This window comes from Strix aluco, chromosome 8 (genome assembly GCF_031877795.1).
Source record: "Strix aluco isolate bStrAlu1 chromosome 8, bStrAlu1.hap1, whole genome shotgun sequence".
Lineage (NCBI taxonomy): Eukaryota > Metazoa > Chordata > Aves > Strigiformes > Strigidae > Strix > Strix aluco.
In genome coordinates this window covers 11,380,330-11,399,099 of record NC_133938.1, presented here as the reverse complement: position 1 = coordinate 11,399,099, position 18,770 = coordinate 11,380,330, and the positions used below count along the sequence as shown (strand labels likewise).

The 18,770-nt window shown below is 49.9% G+C and overlaps 1 protein-coding gene across 1 annotated transcript in view; it reads right to left on the bottom strand.

The window, feature by feature from the left end:
* The window catches only part of ZSWIM5 (zinc finger SWIM-type containing 5), a 101,353-nt gene extending 83,472 nt beyond the window's left edge, over positions 1-17,881 (bottom strand). The window contains exon 1 of the mRNA XM_074832173.1: positions 17,182-17,881. Within this exon, the coding sequence (XP_074688274.1) occupies positions 17,182-17,881 (700 nt within the window). The remainder of the gene's footprint in view (positions 1-17,181) is intronic.
* Positions 17,882-18,770: the final 889 nt, after the last annotated feature.

Sequence of the window (18,770 nt, the reverse complement as noted above, 5' to 3'; positions counted from 1 at the left end):
GGTGGGAGAAGCTGATGCCCCGAGGCAGGGTGCCCCAGGGCAGCATCACCTCCTGGCCCTGTAGACCACCCCCAGCTCCCTGAGGAAGCCAGCCATAGGCTCAGCTCCGCTCCTGCCCCAGGTCTGTGGGGTCCCCCCCATCAGAACAGGTCCAGCTCATACAGCTCCAGCCAACTGAAAAGAGAAAAATGAAAAGATGGAGGGAAACAACAACAAAAAAAAATTGAAAACATCTAGTCAAGATCCAGGCTCTCCTTATTTTTTTTTAAATGACTAGTCAAGTTCAAAGCCTGATCATGTCCACATTTTGCTGACTATTTTAAGAATTAAAAATAATTCACAGGGTGGGGGGCTTGTAGCAGTTTATTTCTTCAGTTGCAGATCCTGAACTCAAACTATACAGAAAACTGATTTTAGCAGAACAATGAAACCAAGTGGATGGAGGTGAAGTCAAACAAAGGAAACACAGGGGAAAAAAAGAAAATATTCCTCTGCATTGTTATTAAATGCCACCTCTAAGAGTTGCAAATTAAACACATTCAAGGCAGCACTGTAAATTGCGGTTAATGTCCTTCGAAGAACCTGCCTTGGCTCAGCACACACACCAGGTTGTTACAAGGAGCCCAGACCTGACTGGGAGGGCAGCACAAGCACGTTCCCACACTTCATTCGCAATTTCTTGGGAGTCTTGTATCTTAAGAATCATTTCAATTTTACCTCTCTTGTTCACGCTGATCTAGAGCTTAGTCTCTAAAAAAGCTGATCAATCAGTATCTGCACTCTCTAACCCCCTGATTTTTAGGGAGACACTCTGAAACCACACCAAAGATCTTTCCAAGTCCTTCCGAAGGACTCCTTTCCAGTGGCGGTACCAGAGAGCAGGCAGCGAGCGGGCAGCGCGTCGGGAGCACGCACTCTGCCAGCAGCGCTCTCCTCCCCGCTCTCAGCAGAAGGCAAACCGCATCCCCCTACCTTCCCAAACGCCTTATCTGGGTCAGGGCAGTGACAGCCCCTCGCCACAACCCCCATTTCTCCATCGGCTCTTGCAGCAGCTCATTAGGGTGGAGAAAGGCTCCGGCGCATCATCTCTGCGGGCTTGTCGAGGGCTGATCCGCAACGGGTAATTCCCACTGCTTAATGACCCGAGACCAGCCGAGGTGGAGGCAAATGGGAAAGGGAATCTTCTCATTTGTTACCCATCCCCACATCCCGATAAAAAGAATGATTACACTTTTAAGTTCGAACAATTCCCTGCAGTTGTAGCCATGTCATATCTAGATTGTCTAATTTACATGCATATTCATAATCCCTGTGTATTTAATTAAATTCTTCAATCCCTGGAGTGTCTTTCCTAAACAATAGTAATTTATCTTGCACAGATAAGGGTGCCCTCGATTTATTCCACTCTGTAGCTAACAGCATTTCCTTCTGATCAAGGCTAGGAAGCAAACTCGAACAGAAGGAATCTTGGAATATATTTAAATTGCAAGATTAGGCTGCTTCGCTTTCTTTCTCTCTCACCCCAAGTCACCCTTTTAAATAATAAACACTTTCTCCTGAGCTTCAAGGAAAACCTTTCACCCAACCTGCTGATAACAGCTGCATGCTCCAAATGCAAAAACGCTGCCCAAAATGCATGTTGCAAGGAGATCTCGCAGACTTCGGTGTAATCAGCTACCAAGCAGCAGGGGTTGTACCCAGCGTGGTCTATGGGACACCCTCTGCACGCATATTTCACCCCTAGCCATGAACTGCTCCATTGCAGCCCACAGCAAATAAGTCGCGTGGTAAAAAGTCATACATAGCCAGGAGGACGATGAGTCCTTCATCTTTCCAGCAAATATCCCTACACTAGGGGTTATCCCTCGATGGACAACCTCAGGCGTTGCAGAGAGGGCCAGACAATGCCCCAGGCACCCCGAGATGAGGGCAGCCCTCCAGAGGGACACCTCCGCCAGACCACTAACCCTGTTCAAATATTAGCACTCGGCCTGAAATTAGAAAAGTGTTAAAATATTTAGCAAAGTCAAACTGCCGAGAAGATCACGATGGGGAAAGGAAAAGAAAAAAGACTGGTGCTACATCCCGTTTTTTGATTACACAGTTCTCCCACCCCATTTAATCCACAGCTCTTAATAGCTTTGGTCTCCTCTCCCAAACCTCTAACTGCAGCTCCAAGATGGCGTCAAAGTGGGGTGGAGAAGTGCAGGTCTCTCCAAAAGTTTCTGGCCCCACCAGTTCTGCATCACTTGCTGCCTCCCAGAGCGGTGCCAGCAGTCCCTGCCAGGGGAGCAGCCATCCCACCACCTGCGCACAACAGATGCTACACCCCAAGGAGACTCAGGGATAATCCCAGTGCTGCAGAAGATGTGAGGCCAGGGCTGCCCTTGCAAGCCATCTCCTTCTGCATCCACATCACTGCAGAGGGCGAAGGCAGCCCTTCAGCTGGAAAGACTGTTCACAACCAGGGAAGCATCCCTCTGCTCCAGCCCCATTTCTTAATTTCCTGCCCAAGCATCTGCTGCTGGCCACTGACAGACATAGGAGAACCCAGCCATTCTGTTCCCAACCAAACCCTCAGAGCCTCTGGAGGTGCTATTACTATTTATGAAAATCGGGTCAGGATGTTGCTTTCAGTTCCTTCCTGAGCTGCAGCATCACCCATGCTGTAGAGGCAGCTCTAGGAAAGCCCTCAGGAATGGGACTGCTGAGACTTGGTGATGAGCAGGCTCCAAGTCACAGCCACTAACCCTGCTCTGGAGTAAAACTAACCTCCTCCCACCTGGGTGTCTCTGCACCCACCTCCCTCGGCAACCCCATCTTCCAGTTTTACACACAACCACATCTACCAGGTCCTCCTCTGGGCCATACCCATGGCCAGCAGACCCCTAACTTGGCTATACCACCACACTGCAGCCATGGTTTAACAACTGCAGCCCCACACAGCAGCATCCAACTAACACCTCAAAGAGTCCCTGCCCTTTACAGTTAGTTGCTTCTCTCCTCATTCAGTAACAGAAGCAATGGACAAGGAGGGTGGTGGTCTCCTTCAGCACTGGAGCTGGACCTGGCACTGCCTGGAACGCGAAGGGCCTCATGCAGCCACGCTGCCCCGTTAATGCTGGGCTTGTGACCCAGCAGAGCCCGCGGGACAGCGAGGTGCTGTCCTCCACCCGTGACATGGAGCCTGTCCGCTGATACAGCCTGCCATTGCCAAATCCTCTTTCCCAGGAATTCATAGCTGAATTCAGACATTCCCGGCCTGTTACTTATTTCAATCTTTTCAGCCCTCCACAGTACAGGGACATCCTGTCTTAAACCTGCCGAGCCTCACGCCAGGAGGACATCTGCTTGGAAGGCGGCCCCTCTGGCTGACCCGGCCCTGGAGGGCTGACTTCCCGTCTCTTCAAGATCCCAAACATACCCTTGCACCCAACAAAGCAAAGCCAGTTCACAGCAGACCCAGGAGCAAGAAAAGCCACTCAGGCAAACCACAGCTCCCATTCCCACTTCAGAAGCTTTGCAAGAATTTTAAGTCTTGGAAACATTTTCTTCCTACTCAGGGCATTTTTAGGTTAATGGTTCATCAAACCTCACAATCCAGGAAAACTTAGTGTGGCTGACCAGTGTGTGGGTGTGGGGATGGGTGGGGAAAGAAAAAAAAAAAAAACCCAACAGCCCTCTCGGGCATCAGTCCTTCCCATAGCGCTTGAACCACAGGCTCTGGGATGAGCTTGGAGCCACCAGAAACAAGCCAAAAACCAGGCAGACAGGCAAGAGAAAACCTCACCGCTGCCATGTGCCTCTTTCAGATATGGGGAAAGCAGAGAGCTAACGATCACTCATGGAAAGCATCAATCTCCTGTTCAGGATGCTCTCCAAAATACGGCATCCCCATGTGAGGGGCAGCTGTGCCTGCTAAACCCCTCTGCAAATCCCCAAAGGTGATGGGTGGCACCAACAGCACCGGATGACAACACCATTGGCAGAGGGAACAGGTGATGCCTGAAATCTCTGTCTGCCCAGGAGCAGGTCTCCAGTGTAACACAGCTCTGATTCCTTGCGCTGACTTCATTTGGCTTGCTCCTTTTTGCCTAAGCCTTATTTTACATGGATTACTCAAGGGCAAAAAAAGGTTTTTTTTGGAAGAGCCCTTGGTACCCAGAAGCTCACCCCTCTTGAAAAACTAATGCTTTCAAGCAAAAGTCCCACATATGGACAACTCCCATGAAATCATTCCCCCACACCACCAACCCTCTTTTCTATAGTGAAAGTCAAAGAGCTGAGCTATGGCTTGGAACATCTAATCATTCATCTTTATCTTGTGCAGTTTTTGTAAGTTTTTATGATTTTCCAGGGCCTAAGTAACAGCAGATTTTTATCACAACACAGACAGAAGGACAACAGAGCAAAATTTCCCACTGGTCTCTCCTCCCAGCAAGCATAACACCAGTCATAACACACTTCCAGTTCCCCTTCTGCCCCTCAGGTACTGCACGGGGAAGGCAGCCCACCGTGAGCCACTGGCAAATAACTTCCAGCTTAAGCAAGGCACAAGGCATGGGAATCTTTCAAACGACATCACTGTGACAAATTTTAGAGATAATGGATGTTTTGCACTGTGTAAGGGTTGTGACTCGAAGTGGACAGAGTGATGCACCTGAAGATACCCACTCTTGCCACATGCCCCCAGCAGTGTGGTTGGGAGGTGACCAGAAACCCTCTTTTCCCAAATTACCAGCAACTTCCAAACTGGGAAGCAAATATTTGCTCCCAGTACACCTCACCTGCATGGGAACAGCCTGACCTTGCCAATCGCCTCCTCATCCACGCTGACCCAAAAGCAGCAGAAAGCAAGGCCATGTGCTGCTCTTCACCATCCATTTCGTGAGATGGTTTCAGAAACCATTGTCCTTGCACCATGGAGTGCTGTGGGCAGGTTTTATCAGCAAGGTGCTGCGTCCTGGCTCTGAAACCAGCAGCTTCATAAACCACTGTCTGAACATGCTCCTTGATCTCAAAAAACCTGGCTGCTATCAAGGGGTTTAGCCAAAAAACCTCAATTTTATGTTGTGGGATGGGGTCCACAAAGCTAAAGCAGACTGAATCAGACTCAAGAGAAGTAAGAGATGAAGATAGCTCTAGGAAGAGGAGGCAATGCACATTTATTTCCATGCCATCTAGGAGGTTCTGGAAAAGAGCAAGGGGGCTAAGCTCCACTCTGCACCATATCAGAAGGCGTAGCTTAAAAGCACTGCAAACCCCACTTCTCATTCTTGGTTATCCTCCACCTGCTTTGCACCTGTTGTTGGTGAGTAATATTTTTGACACTGGGAAACAAGCAAACAGAAGCAGCACACCAGAAGCCACCAAGTTCACCATCACGCTTGGTCACACATTGGTCACAGTTCCTCTCCATCAAAACCTGCAGGAGCTTTTAAGGTCCAACCTCATCATGAGCCAAAGGGGCAGAAGAGCACACTTCATCGTCCCACTCACCACCTTTCAAAGAAGGTGTCTGCTTAAAACAGGCCAGGCACTCTTTCCTCACCCATCCTCCAGTCCCCAGAAGTTCTCTCCTAATGCAACAGGTCAAGCAACACAGCAGAAGTCACCATGAGAGGAAGTGGCTGGGGACCACACCAGGCGCTGGAGCCCTCTGAGTGTACTAAAACCATCTGTCAACAATGCCAGCTGACCTTAGAGACAGCCAACTTAATGAGACCCCCAGTCTCTCAGTCCAAGTCTTCAGAGAGCTCAGCTGACCTCAACAACTTCCCAACACACCATAACAACATTTCCAAGGTGGGGTTTACAGCCTGATTTTTCAACTTTCAGGCCAGATGCCCCTTGTTTTAGCAAGTATGTCAAATATGGCTAGTCCAGTTTATGGATAAAATAAGGCAGGGTTAAAAGAGGGGAGAGTCAAAAGGGAGGAGATACTTCCCAACTGAAAAAATTAAATATAACTTAAGATTTACCTCAAAACGTAACAGACTCAGGGGACAAATTAAAATAGGAAAACATAAAATGCTTGCCCAACTCCTTTTTTTAATTCTTACATCTGCTGCTTTACAGTAAAGTTTCATCTACTGTGTATAATTAGATATATGGTCCATGATTCTATACAGATCTCTTTGAGACTTATCTGTACAGTTTTTAACTCCAAAGAAGTTTTAACTGGAAAAAAAGCTGCAGTAAGAGCAGCACCTCACACATAAAGGTCTCAGAGGTGCTGCAATGTCAACACGCGAAAGTTTCAGCCTGTGGTCTGCAGACTTGTGCAAAGAAGGCAGCAAGAACACAGCAGCTCACTGCTGCTCACCTTCAGCTCCCCGCGAAGGGCTCTGGAGCTCCAGGAATGTGTTAAAGACCCGCAATTTGGCAATCAGTTGCAAAGCCCTGACCCAAAGCAGTTCACCAAGAACCAGAGGCAGCAGTGTCGATACTGCATGGCGTTCCTGTTGCTGTGCCTGTTCTGGCTGCCTGGCTCAGCCCCAGCCTGGGCCACCTCACGCTCCCAGACAGCAAAAACACTGCAGAGGGGTTGCAGCAGACAATGTGGCAGCCCTACCTAGAGAGGACTTGGGGACACATTCCTATGCACAGCGTGTTCAGACACCAACCTGCAACCAAAGGCTACCCGCCGTCTCCCAGCCCACCACCCCTGCTCTTCCTACAGCAACCCCAAACCCCAGATCCCATCCAAGATGCTTGGCACCTCTACTGGGCTCTTTCACACCCCATGGATGCTCTTCTACCAAATGGCCAAGGCTACACGGCATCCCCTGACCGGCTCTGCAGATCACACATTCAGGACTGTGCTACACTACAGCAAGCTCAGGGCAACGCCCACCTGGTTTCCCAGAACAACCCCATGTTCATCCTGCCCCAACTCCTCCTGCAAAACACAAAACAGCCTTTTTGTCGTTTGCTAGGAAAAGAGGAAATTTGCTTGGGTTTTCTTGATCCATGAAAGGGTTATTTCGTTAGAGATGGGAAACAAAACATACATAGATAGATAGATAGATAGATAGATAGATAGATAGATAGATAGCCACTGATTCCAGTGCTAAAAATCCAGCAGTCCACATGTATCAGTACAGACCTTAAAAAGCTCCAAGAGCAGCAGGTCCAGGACATGAACATGACCCAGATACCCAAGAGCAAGCAAACAACATGAATGGGAGAGGGGGAAGGGTAGACCAGTATATGGGCAAAAGGGATACCCTCAATTTGCAAGCACAGCCCCATACTAATCATTTTGGCATAAAGGAGATCTCATCTCATGATCTTAGGTCATGGTCCATCTCCTGAAACCCTAGAATCCACCCATCAGATGCCATCACACTTTGTAATTAAGTGCTTAAAACATGCGTAAGGAGGGAAGGAAACCACCTCCACTTATATGGGAAGGACCAAACACCTCATGCTTTACTAGAGTAGAAGAAAGAGCATCACAACTGCAAAACACCCAAATATCCCATTCCCCTTAGGGCCCAGGCACTGGGCACTCCTAGGAGAGGCCGATCTGCCAGTGTCTCCACCAACCATGAGGAAAATCAAGGCAATAAGCAACACTAGACAACCACCAGCCCAGCTAAGAGGATGAAGCATTTCTCTGGAAACAATCGAGTTCTCTAATAACAGGGCTGCAGCGACAGCGTGAAAGGGAGGGAGGAGGAGCAGGCAGGGAGAAAGGGACTAGCTGGATATTTATCCCATCCTCATCTTTGTGTTATCAGTACCCCGGTATCAGCATTGTTCAAAATGGCTGCTTAGATGGTTGCCAGCAGCAACAACAGAATCGGTCCATCTGCTGGCATTCTCCCTAATCTATCTCAAACACTCGTCTTCTTTTTAAATGCACGCTGGGGAAAGAAGGAGAAAAAAAAAGTCCGCCTTGTACAAAGAAACAGAATCCTCCTATAACAGAGCCTTTTAACTAGATTTTATGCCACCCCTGTTTCCAGGACACACAGACAAAAGTTAATTTTACGATAAAAGAACCAGTGTAAGGTGCTTTTTTGTTATGAGATCAGAAAGCAAATGGAATTTGAATTGTCTGCAGTGGCATGTATCTGACAAAGATTAATTTAAACAGATATTGTCTCTGAAACCAAAGTCCATTGAACAGCTTCACAGCCTATCAACCATGCGAAAGCAGCTCCTTCAGCAGCACTGCTGACTCCACCACTTTCTTTAAAAATGGCTTAACCTATTTCTTGTAAGATAAAAGGTCATATATAGTTCTATTTTACAAACCCATAATAGCCAAAGCCACGCCAAGCAAGGACAATCGGGGGAAAATAATAACGGGGGGGGATTTCCTCCCCCTTCACAGACAGATGCTCGACACTTGCTGGGTATTTTTCAAAGTACGCCGGTAGCGAGCGGCTGCAGTGCCGCCAAAATGTTTCGACATCCTTAGAATAGAATAAAAACCCCGGGGCCTCCGCAGGTCATCGGTGCAGGGTGGAGGAGCCCACCCTGGGTGGAGATGCTGCAGCAGGGCAGCTCACCGCAAACGGCACGGGATGCTTGCTTCTTTCGCAGGGATATAAAGCCGCAAGAATGTGGGGATGAGCTGCCCGGCTGCCAGCTCCCTTGGTCCCTGGGCCAAGCAGGCAGGGGCAGGCAGGAGGGGAGAAGCGCTGCTCTCCGGGCGCTCGCTCGCCACCCCCCCACCCGGCCCCTCTCTGAACACTGGGGTATTATTTCTCCTTTTAATCACAAGAAACAGATCTGTGCATGCCATCAGCAGGCTGTGCGGATGGAGACAGCTGCTCAGACTTCAATGGGACACGCACACACACACACAGAGGAAAAAAAAGCTGCAGAAATCCAAATCCTGCAATTTCTTCCCTTTTTATTTCCAGTTTATACAGAGTACCGCAGGGAAAATGCTACCAGACAGTTTCAGAGCATTTGATACAGCAACGACCCAGCTTTGGGAAAAGAACGAAGGAGAAGCAAAATAAAAGATGACAGCCAAAAGCACTTTTAATATAGTTTCAGTACTTTCAAAAGAAAGCTTCTGTACACAGAGCAGCCAATGAACTGTTACCAAAATAAACACAACTGGCTTTTAAAAAATTAAAAATTTCTTTCTGATGATAAAGAAAATCAAAAGAGATGAGAACCAGCGAGTGAGACAGAAAATACATTTATTTTTCATCCTCCAGATACACTTCTTTTAATTTGGCATCCAAAGCCATTGTAGTTCATTAATGCAAATTTTATTTATCTCAGGAACCCATTTGTTGCTCTGCCACCCCTTTGACAGGGCACTCGTCTTCATCAAGGCAGCCGCACAGCCAGGGCGCAGCACGCAGCACCTCCTGATATCCCTGCCTTTAAAACCCACATAACACCAATAACGAGTAATGGCTATTATTGGCATCCTGAGCAGTCACCCACATGCCGCCATCAGCTGAAGGATGGAGGCCAGGGCTACTGGACGGCATCCGGAGCAGAGGCACAGCCTGTCCTGACCTTGCCAAGGTCCCAGACACCAAGTCTCCGGCGTTCCCACGGGGAATCCCTCCCCGCCAGCAGCTGCAAAGGTGCAAAGACAGCAGCCAGGCAGATACCACGCCGCATCCTGCTGAGCGAACCTCAATAATGATTAGCGGCCCCCGGTCAAACGAGCTGGGTGGTGTAGGTGCAGGCAGCTTGTTATGGGCGTCCCGCGATAAGCCAAGCATCACAAGGGGGATGTGGAACCCTCTCTCCCATTTTAACCCAGGGGCGACAGCACCAGGACAAGCTGGACCAACATATCCACATGCAACCCTTCCGAGATGGCATCCCAGCAGATCTGTCTCCTAAGAACATTCATGGCTTTGTTTTTAGTGATGTGAGAAATGCAAAAAAGAAAAAAAAATCAAATCCCTGGCAACATGCACCTAGAATGCGACAAGTAAAAGCCCAGGATTTTATTAATTTGTGCATTATTTTAAATGGACCATTTTACAAGGACTAACCCCAATCCTGCACAAAATCCTAAGCCATAAGCTTGAGACAAAAAAGCAAATGCTCTTAGAACGCAGTGCTAGAAAATCCATTTGGAGAGAAATGTGGTGGTGCCGTACACAGGTGAATCCTCAGCATTTAATAAAGCACACCCGCTGCACCAACCAAGTGGAATCTATTCCTATTTAAACATCAGGATTGGAAAAAAAAAAAAAGCCTTTGAAAAATATAATTATCACTCCTGGGACATTTCATTGTAAAACATGAAGATGCTTTCCCCCCACCCCCCCCCCCAGCCCCCAATAAGTGGTTTTGCAGAACCTGTGTCTCTCTGCGAGATGCTATCAGGCTCTTTCTCAACTCCCACTGCAAAGGCACAAGAAGTCAGGGGTCAAGCCTGTTTATCAAACCCTACCCTTGTGAACACCAGGTGAAAAATAAAACAGTGCTCAGTCGTGCTCTTCCAAGCATCTCCAGAGCCTCAGCAGCTCTGAGGGCAGACAGGGAGAGCTCCCTACTTGCCATCCCATGTCCTGGCTCCAAAACTGGCTCCATCCAGAAGGTAGACTTGTCTTACAGCACTAATTAATGTAGCCACAGTTTGGTGTCTTTGAATTTTTGCTTTCACTGGAAAATTGATTGATTTCTATTGATGCTGATGCTGGAGAAAGCCAAGACTCAGCAGCAGCCAGTTACTCAGAGGAGCTGCTTTCCTCCCCTCCTCTCATCCCCAGAAGATCAGGAGTATGACAATCCCATGACATAACCTCTCCAAGACAGCATCAAATGTAAGTTAGGATATACTGAAAGTTCGTTTTAATACCCTCAAGACAGCTATTCCACTCCAGCTCTTTGAAAAATAAAGTCACCAACACCAGCCACAGATATGGAGAGACTGATGGAGAAACACATGTTCAACCATCACCTGCCTCCGGCTGACCAAAGCCAGGAGAGGACCCCAGAACCTACCTTCCCAGGTCTCCAGCAAATCTCACCCACTGCCCCAGCAGAAGAAACGAGCACTGCGAAGAGACAGGGGAGCAAGCAAAGGCTCCTTCCCCACGGCCTCACCCAGGACGTAATGCAAGGTCAGCTCTTCAGAGTGGCCAGAGGAACAGAACTCAAAGCCTCACACCCCCGGGGAGAAACAGCAACACCCCTACATCTTCAGAAGAAATTTCACCACTTTAAGCACAAAGCATCATCATGCAGCAACAAGCCTTGGCCTCTCACTGAAAATCCCCAGGCTTGGCTACCTTGAGAGCGTGAAGAGATGCTGCTCTTCCAGAAATCCCCGCTCAGCTCCTCACCTGCACGAGCAACTCCAGCTGCAAGGGCAGCCGGGAGGGAAAACTTGCATCACCACTAAACACAGAGTTGCCTGTGCCACCTAAATGCAAAACCCCCCAAAATTAAATGCAAGCACAAGGTTGGCCATGTCATTCATCTTAGCTAACCCCTAACAGGAGCAGGACGTAACCCCAAAACCACCGAAGACTCGCTGCCTCCCCCATGGACCAGGTTCTCCTCCAGGGCTAGGTTCACATATATGCCAAGGAAACACATAAGCCCACAAACTCTTTATTCCACCCTAATGCTATCAAGATATTTCCAAGGAAAATTAAAAGCTGACACACCGCAAGGGACGATTCACAGCTGAGTGTGACTTCACAGAGCTATCGGACAGACAAGCTCATTTAAGTTTTCCAAAAGTCCTATCTGAGGTTAGAGGGACTAATCATAAAACATCTAACATCAAAGTGAGCGTCAAATAACAGCAAAGCACATTCCCTCGCACAAAGCTTCAGAAACAAAGCACGCAGGCACATGTGGTTTATGTTACCGCAGTTTTAGCACAGTTAAATATTTCCTAAAAGATTCCCCCTAGATGTGAGCAAAATTAAAATCTGCTGTGAACAATGTGCGAGTTGGAAGCAGAGAAAGGCAGCTTCCCACCTGGGCTAAGCTTTATAAAGCACAGGTAAGCTGAGAACAAACTCCTACTGCCTAGCCAAGCCAGAAACCAGGACTTGTCACGCTTTCCCTCTGAAAAATGCTTCAAACCTATTTATTCTTATAGCTAAAACTAAATATTTAATTCCTTGTGCTTTATTTTCAGGTCTCTAGCCTCTTTAAGCTAGCATCATTTTGCCTGGAGTAATTAACCACCTAGTTAAAAAGACATCCCAGCTTCAGAGGGCCTGTTTATACTCTTTAAAAAGTGACTCAAAAGCCAATAAAGTAAATCTGCTTAAAAAGAAAAAAAAGTTAAAATTCCAGCTGTCAAAGTCTTCCTAGCTCTCCGTAGCTACCAGCAAGAAACTCTGGTGGGTTTCATCATCTCCAGTTCCAGTTTCTGTAATACAGTCCAGAACATGCTCAAGAAACATCTCACCTATGAGGGAGCAGCAATAAACAGATCGTAAGTTTTAATGCCTAGTAATCCTTTGTTTTAATTATATATGTTAAGGAAAAAAAAATAATTAGAAAAGTAAAGAGCTTAATGTTTATTTAAAATGTTCAACAGTTTCCATCATGATAGGGCTAATGAACCACTGCTGGCTCCTTTTATGTGGTTGAAAGTATTTTAATATAAGTGGTAGGATAAAGTAATCTACCCATAAAGAAAAATAAAGTAAAAATTAATTAGCAAATTGGAAACATGTTGTACAACAACTGCCCCACCCAAAATCTAAGAGGATACAGAAAAATTAAACTCCCTTAGCAGCACCCTGACAGGGGATACAGGATTTCAACATGAAAAAAAATACGTTTCATGACCCATGGCATTCCTTCCAAACCTGCTCCCGCTGGGTACAGCCTTAAACCTAGACCCAGGAGGAGCTCGATCTTTACATAAAACAAAAGCAACCACAACTGGCCCTAGAGAGCCCCATCAAAGTGTTTTCCCTAAATAAACATCTCTACAAAGCAGCACACCACCTAGACTTTTAAAAACAACTGGATACAAATTTAAACTCTGCCCTGAGCCACGTCACAGGGGAGTGAAACCAAATACTCGCCTAAAAGCGAGCATTTTTAGGAAAACAAAAATCTAAAAAACCTAAAAGTAGTTTTGGAAAAAAACCCTGAAAGTCGTTTCAATCATGTTAATAGCATAGGAACCTATCAGTATTTTTACCTCTGAAGCTGCATTTGAACAAGCATCATTACAGATAAACACCAACAGAAGCTGAAAACTACAGTGTAACAAAAAGCTTCCAAATCAGAACTCCTCCAATTAAAATGCGTTTACAGGTATTATTTACAGGTATCAGGTCTAGCTTAGCCTTTGCCCAGGCAGGCTGTTGAAGCAGGGTCAGAAAATCCCCTGCACCTGGGATGTCCACCTTAATCACTGGACTAGGAAGCTTGGGAAGGTACCCAGGACTGACCTGCAAAGCATCACATAAAATATTCAGAATTAATTGCAGGTTTGAAAAAAACAGGCTCCCTCCAAGCGTTTACAAAGACAGTATGCATTTTAAAGCTTCATTGTTACTCTAACAGCAAAAGTAAATTCTGCCTATGTACTTATGGCTGGACTGCATACCTTCCCATCCCGGCACAAAGGCTTATCTGTGGGTAAGGAGCACACACCATATAGGTTCCTAAGTGGCTGGTTACAATGCAAAGAACAACACAAAGCTCGATGCTTCCTCTCATGAGTAATCACAAAAGCAATGAAAAAGGAGAATTCCCACCTAAAATTGCCAGGGACACTTGCCCACCCATCGGCAGCTGTGACGACTCGAGGGCAAAGCACATTATACCATGCTGGGGTGCGCAGGCGAGAAACATGAATTTGTTCTGCTGGATCACAGCCTACTGTCAAAATCCACCAAAGGTCTTTTCTCTCTCAAAAAACCCAAGAGATAATGGTGTAAAAACTTTTGTTCATAAATATTTATGCGAGTGAACTTGTTAAAAATTAACCGCCGTCGTTAAAGGTTTTGTATCCTTTAGGATTCCCGGCATGCAGTGCAGTTGCATGCTTTATATTAAGCCTGGCATTTCTGCATTCCTTTCCTGCATGCTTTTGTCATTTGTCTAAAAATTAAAAGAAAAAAAAAAAAACACCCACACACCACACACACACAAAGACGGGATCTGTACACATAATAATAAAGCAGTTTTTAAGAAGACAAAGATGCCTGTGTTCAACATCCAAGATCTTTCTTTGAGAAGGGAAAAAAAAAAAAAAAAATCAATTTAATGACTCCAGTGAGATCAGGGTTTAAGCCTCGTTTAAGTTTTACTAAGCATGAAGGAATTATTGGTTGATAATGTGGCATATATGTTTTTTTCAGACCTGTCAGCTTTGTGAGCACAAGGGAGTTGGAGCCCGAAGCAGTTTGCCCCCACGAGTACAACCCTCACCCCTCCACACCATCTTCCATCTGCAGAAGGTCATTCCTCTTGGATTTTGGCTTTGAATTTTTCAAAGAGATTTTTCCAACCACAGAGAGAAGGAATTTCACATCCGTACTATCCTTATTTTTTCACAGGTCTGAGTCAGAAACACAACTGTACAAACATCTGATCTTTATTAACAGCAAAGCTCAACTGTGCAAACCTCAGGTCGTGACGCCGGGAGCTGGCAGTGTCCATTAAAGAGATCCTTAGAGGGGAACAGTAGTTTTGATTTAGCACTGGTGAGCATCAAGTAAGCCAGGGTTGAGGTTTTATTTTTTTCCAAGATATAATGGTTCCCATATAAGCCGACAACCAGGTTCCTATCTTAATTGCAAACACACACACGGAGCCACAGAGTGTTTGTGTCTCCGGTGGCTGGAGCTCTTCCACCTCACCTTCCAGCAGCATCCGCAGGATGGATGTGGAAAGTTGGCGGAAGACATCTCAGCTATGCCTCCCGTCCGCCCCGGATAAACATGCAGCCCTTCACAGCCTTTTGTTTGATGTAAATCTTCCTCCTCAGGCTCAGGGCTGCAAGGGACTGCTGTGACAGGGCTGCTCCAGGGACAAAAACAGAGGTGTCCGACCCTGCATCACCCACCCGCTGCCGTCTGAAGAGGAGCCACACTACAGACAAGACCCCAACACCCCCCCACGCTCCGAAGGCAAACTCCCACGGCGAGCATCCCGCACGCCCCTTTCGGGCTGTAAAAACAAGAGATAAATCACCCACCGACTTTGCGGCGAGTGCTTCCAGAACATGCTGCTTCATCTAAAAAGCTGGTTCGGAGGACAATGGGCGTGAGCTCCGATTTCAAAGCTGGGGAGATGGTTTAGACATGTCAGGGGATATGAAACGCCAGAGCCGGGACCATCCTCCCCATCCTCGGGCTCGCCCAAAGCAGCAGCGGGAAGCGCAGGGAGACGGGGCACGCGTGATGCTGGATGCCAGCGCTGGACGTCACTCTGGGATGGGACTGCTCTGCATGTCCCACAGGCACCTGACCCCAGTGCTCACCCAGATCCTTCACAGCACTGGCTAGAGCCTCGTCAGAGCCATGTTTCAAAGATAAATACATTTAAAGACTCATTAAAAAAGAAAATTCCTTTGTACAGAACCAGCCCTGGTTTTAGGCATCTGTTACCTCTGTTTCCCACTCCCACGCTGCTGCTCACTGCATCCACACCTTGGTGGGCAGGTCAATAAAGCATCGCCCACAGTAAGCTATTATTTTCCCTCCCCTCCTAATTTTAAAGTTCCTGAAGAGCTACTCCTCTCCTTCTAAAAATATTATTTGGTTTTGAGTTTCAAAGTATTTTAAACAGAATAATTAATCATCTTAACACAGCCCTTACAAAATGTTAATTCACCCAAAAAAAGGGTATAATCATATCCTCAGAGAAAAACCTTTTGTGCTGCAGGAATTTTCACAGCATATCCTCAGAGGTGGAAAGAGAATTCTTCTGCTGTCTCCTATTTTCATGTCTCAAATGGAAAATGTTTTGATAACGCTCTTCTGAATGTAAACTGTACCAAATAGGATTTTTTTTTTTTTAAGCGGCTTTTTTCCCCAAAAGGAAGGAGGGCTCTTTAAATAAACACAGCCGAACTAACCATTCCTTACAACAAAAACCACCCTCCCTTCACTCATTCACGCCATACCCTGGCACAAGATGAATTTACATTTCGCATTTGCAAAACAAATTCTAGTCTAATGTCATTTTAATGGGAACGCGCATTTCAATCACTTCCAATAACAACCAGGAGCGGATTATTTTATGTAAAACACCACAATTTGTTTCTCTTTAAATATATACAGATATAAAGCGGATTTCGGATGGGGACGGGGACTGAAAGGACAAGGGGAGGGGGGGGAAGAGAAACAACATTTCCTCTCCGACAATCCCCCTCCGCCAGCGCACACAAAGCCACCTGCCCATGGAGAGAAAACACGATGCCATTATTCCCACCATCATTCCCACGGCCCCTTCGCCACCGAAGGACAGCGGGAAGGCCGCCCGCCTCCGTCCCCGACACGCGCGTCGCGCCAGGCCGCCGGTGGTCCCCACCGGTCCGCCCAACTCGTCCCCCCAACCGTCCCCTTCGCCTTCCACGGCCGGCCCCGCTGAAGGTGCCCGTGCGGGCGGCCGGGATGGGGAAAGCGGGGGGCAGATGCCCCCCCCTAGAGATTTTCCAAGGGGGGAAAAGCCCCTGATAGGGAAGACAAAGACAAGCGCTCAGAGCTGCTGGAGAGATGCGTTATGTTTATAAACCCATCTCCCGGTGGAAGGGCCGGGACCCCGTGGGGAGCGCGGGTGTGGGTGCTCGGGGGGGGGAGAGGGACCCCGGCAGCGGGGCGGGGGGGCGCAGGGATGCGTGTCCTCCATACAAATCCCCGACGGGCGCTTGGCGGGGGAGGCGCGGGGGGGTTGGCTTTATTTTCCCACTCGCAGCGGGCTGGATGGACGACGTCGACGCTGCGGGCAGCTGCCGGTGACACCGGGGCACACAGACCTCTCACTGGGAAGGGGGGGGCCGTGTCACCCCCAGCCCTCCCACCCCCCAAACCCAAAGCCAGCATCTTCCCAGAGGAGCACAGGGCGGTCCCTGCCCCCGGGGCAGGATTTTCCTGTCAAACCACCACCGCGCCAGACAAAAGGCTGAAGTGTCTGGAGGGGATGGGGGGGGGGGGGGGGGGGGAAGGGGGGCGGGAAACGGACGGACGGACACACGACACACAACACCCCCCCCCCCCCGCCCCCCCCAAGGGGCCCCGTCCCGGCACTCACCGACTTGCAGCACGTTGTCCACCGCGCCGGTCTCCAGCAGGCGGATGCCGCGGCGGAAGGGCAGCCCCTCGCCCTGCGGCGCGGCGGGGGCGGCGGCGGGGGCGGCGGGCGGCGGCGGGCCGGCGGCGGGGCTCTCCTCGCCGGCCGGGGCGGGGGCAGCGGCGGCGGCGGAGGGTCCCCCCGCGGCAGCGCTGGCGGGGGATGCGGCGGCGGCGGCGCGGCCGGGCTGGAAGCTGGAGTACATACAGATCTGCCGCTCGCTGCGGGGGAAGCTCCAGTAGACGATGCGGCGCTGGACGGGCTCGGGGATGCGCTGGAAGCGGCCCTCCACCCGCTCGAAGGCCCAGCTCCCCGCCACCCGCTTGGCCGCCGCGTCCAGCAGCGACTCGGGCTGCAGCAGGCTGCCCGCCCCCCCCCCGCCGCCGCCCCCCGGCCCCGCCGCCGCCGCCGCCGGCCCCGCCGCCGGCCCCGCCGCCCCCGCCGGCCCCGCCGCCGCCGCGGGGCAGCAGCCGGCCAGAGCCGGAGGGGCCCCGCTGGCCCCCGCGCCTGGCCCGGCGCCGGCCCCTGCGGCCCCGGGACGGGGGTGAACGGCCCCGGTGCCCCCCGCCGGGCAGGCCCGGGAGCACAAGCGCTTGGGGCCCGGGGCGCCGGCGGGCAGCGGCGGGCGGAGCAGCTCCTCTCCCTCTCCTCCCTCCGCCATGGCTGCGACCGACTGAGCCGGGCGAGGGGAGGAGAGACGGGGAGGAGGGGAAAGGGGGGGAGGGGGGGGGGGGGGGACGACGACGGGGACCGGGGGTGGAGACTGGAGGGGGTGGTTCCGCCGGCCGGGAGCCGGCCCCCGCCGGGGCGGGACGCTCCGCAGCCCCCTGCCCGCCCCCGCCGGCCGCCGGACCCCCGCTCCGACCTGCCCCGGCCCGGAGGAGGGGGTTGCCCCGGGGGTCCTCCCCGGTGCCCTCTTGGCTGTCCCTTCGGGTTTACACCGGCTGGCAGAGCAGAGAGCAGTGCCCTACCCTTCAGCGGGCATCGGGGTTTGCTTTTTCTTTCCAAGCCCTGCAGTAAAGATGCTCATCCCACACATCACTGCAGCATCCTCGGGTGCAGAGAAAATACCGGGTGCTGTGGCACGCTCGGCCTTTGGGAGAGGAGATGAAGAAACACAGGCAGTGCGGGCTCCCAGGGAGCTCTGCTACACTCTTACGTGGCGTTGCATTAAAGCGAGGTCCTTTGACACATATTGCCTGAGTCGGCACCCCAAAATCCTGGAACCTGACTGCTCACCAGCCCCTGCTTCAGCAGAGGGTGACGGCAGCACCCCGGGGACCAGCACAGCGCGGGGCCGGCGGGGAGAGCGCTGCTGCCCTGCCGGGGCTGGTTGCTTTGCTGCCATACCCGGTGGGATTTTCCCCAGCAATACATTCCCGTTCTTTTGTCCTGTCTAATTTTAAGTGACAAACCTCTGAGGAAGAGCAGAGCTTGCAGATCTCGGAGTTCAGTTTTCTTGCTGTTATTCTCAGTGCTTTGAGAATCTAAGACCAATTCCTTTCTATCTGCAGTTCAGTCACATCTAGACCATTACCGGTTACTCCCTT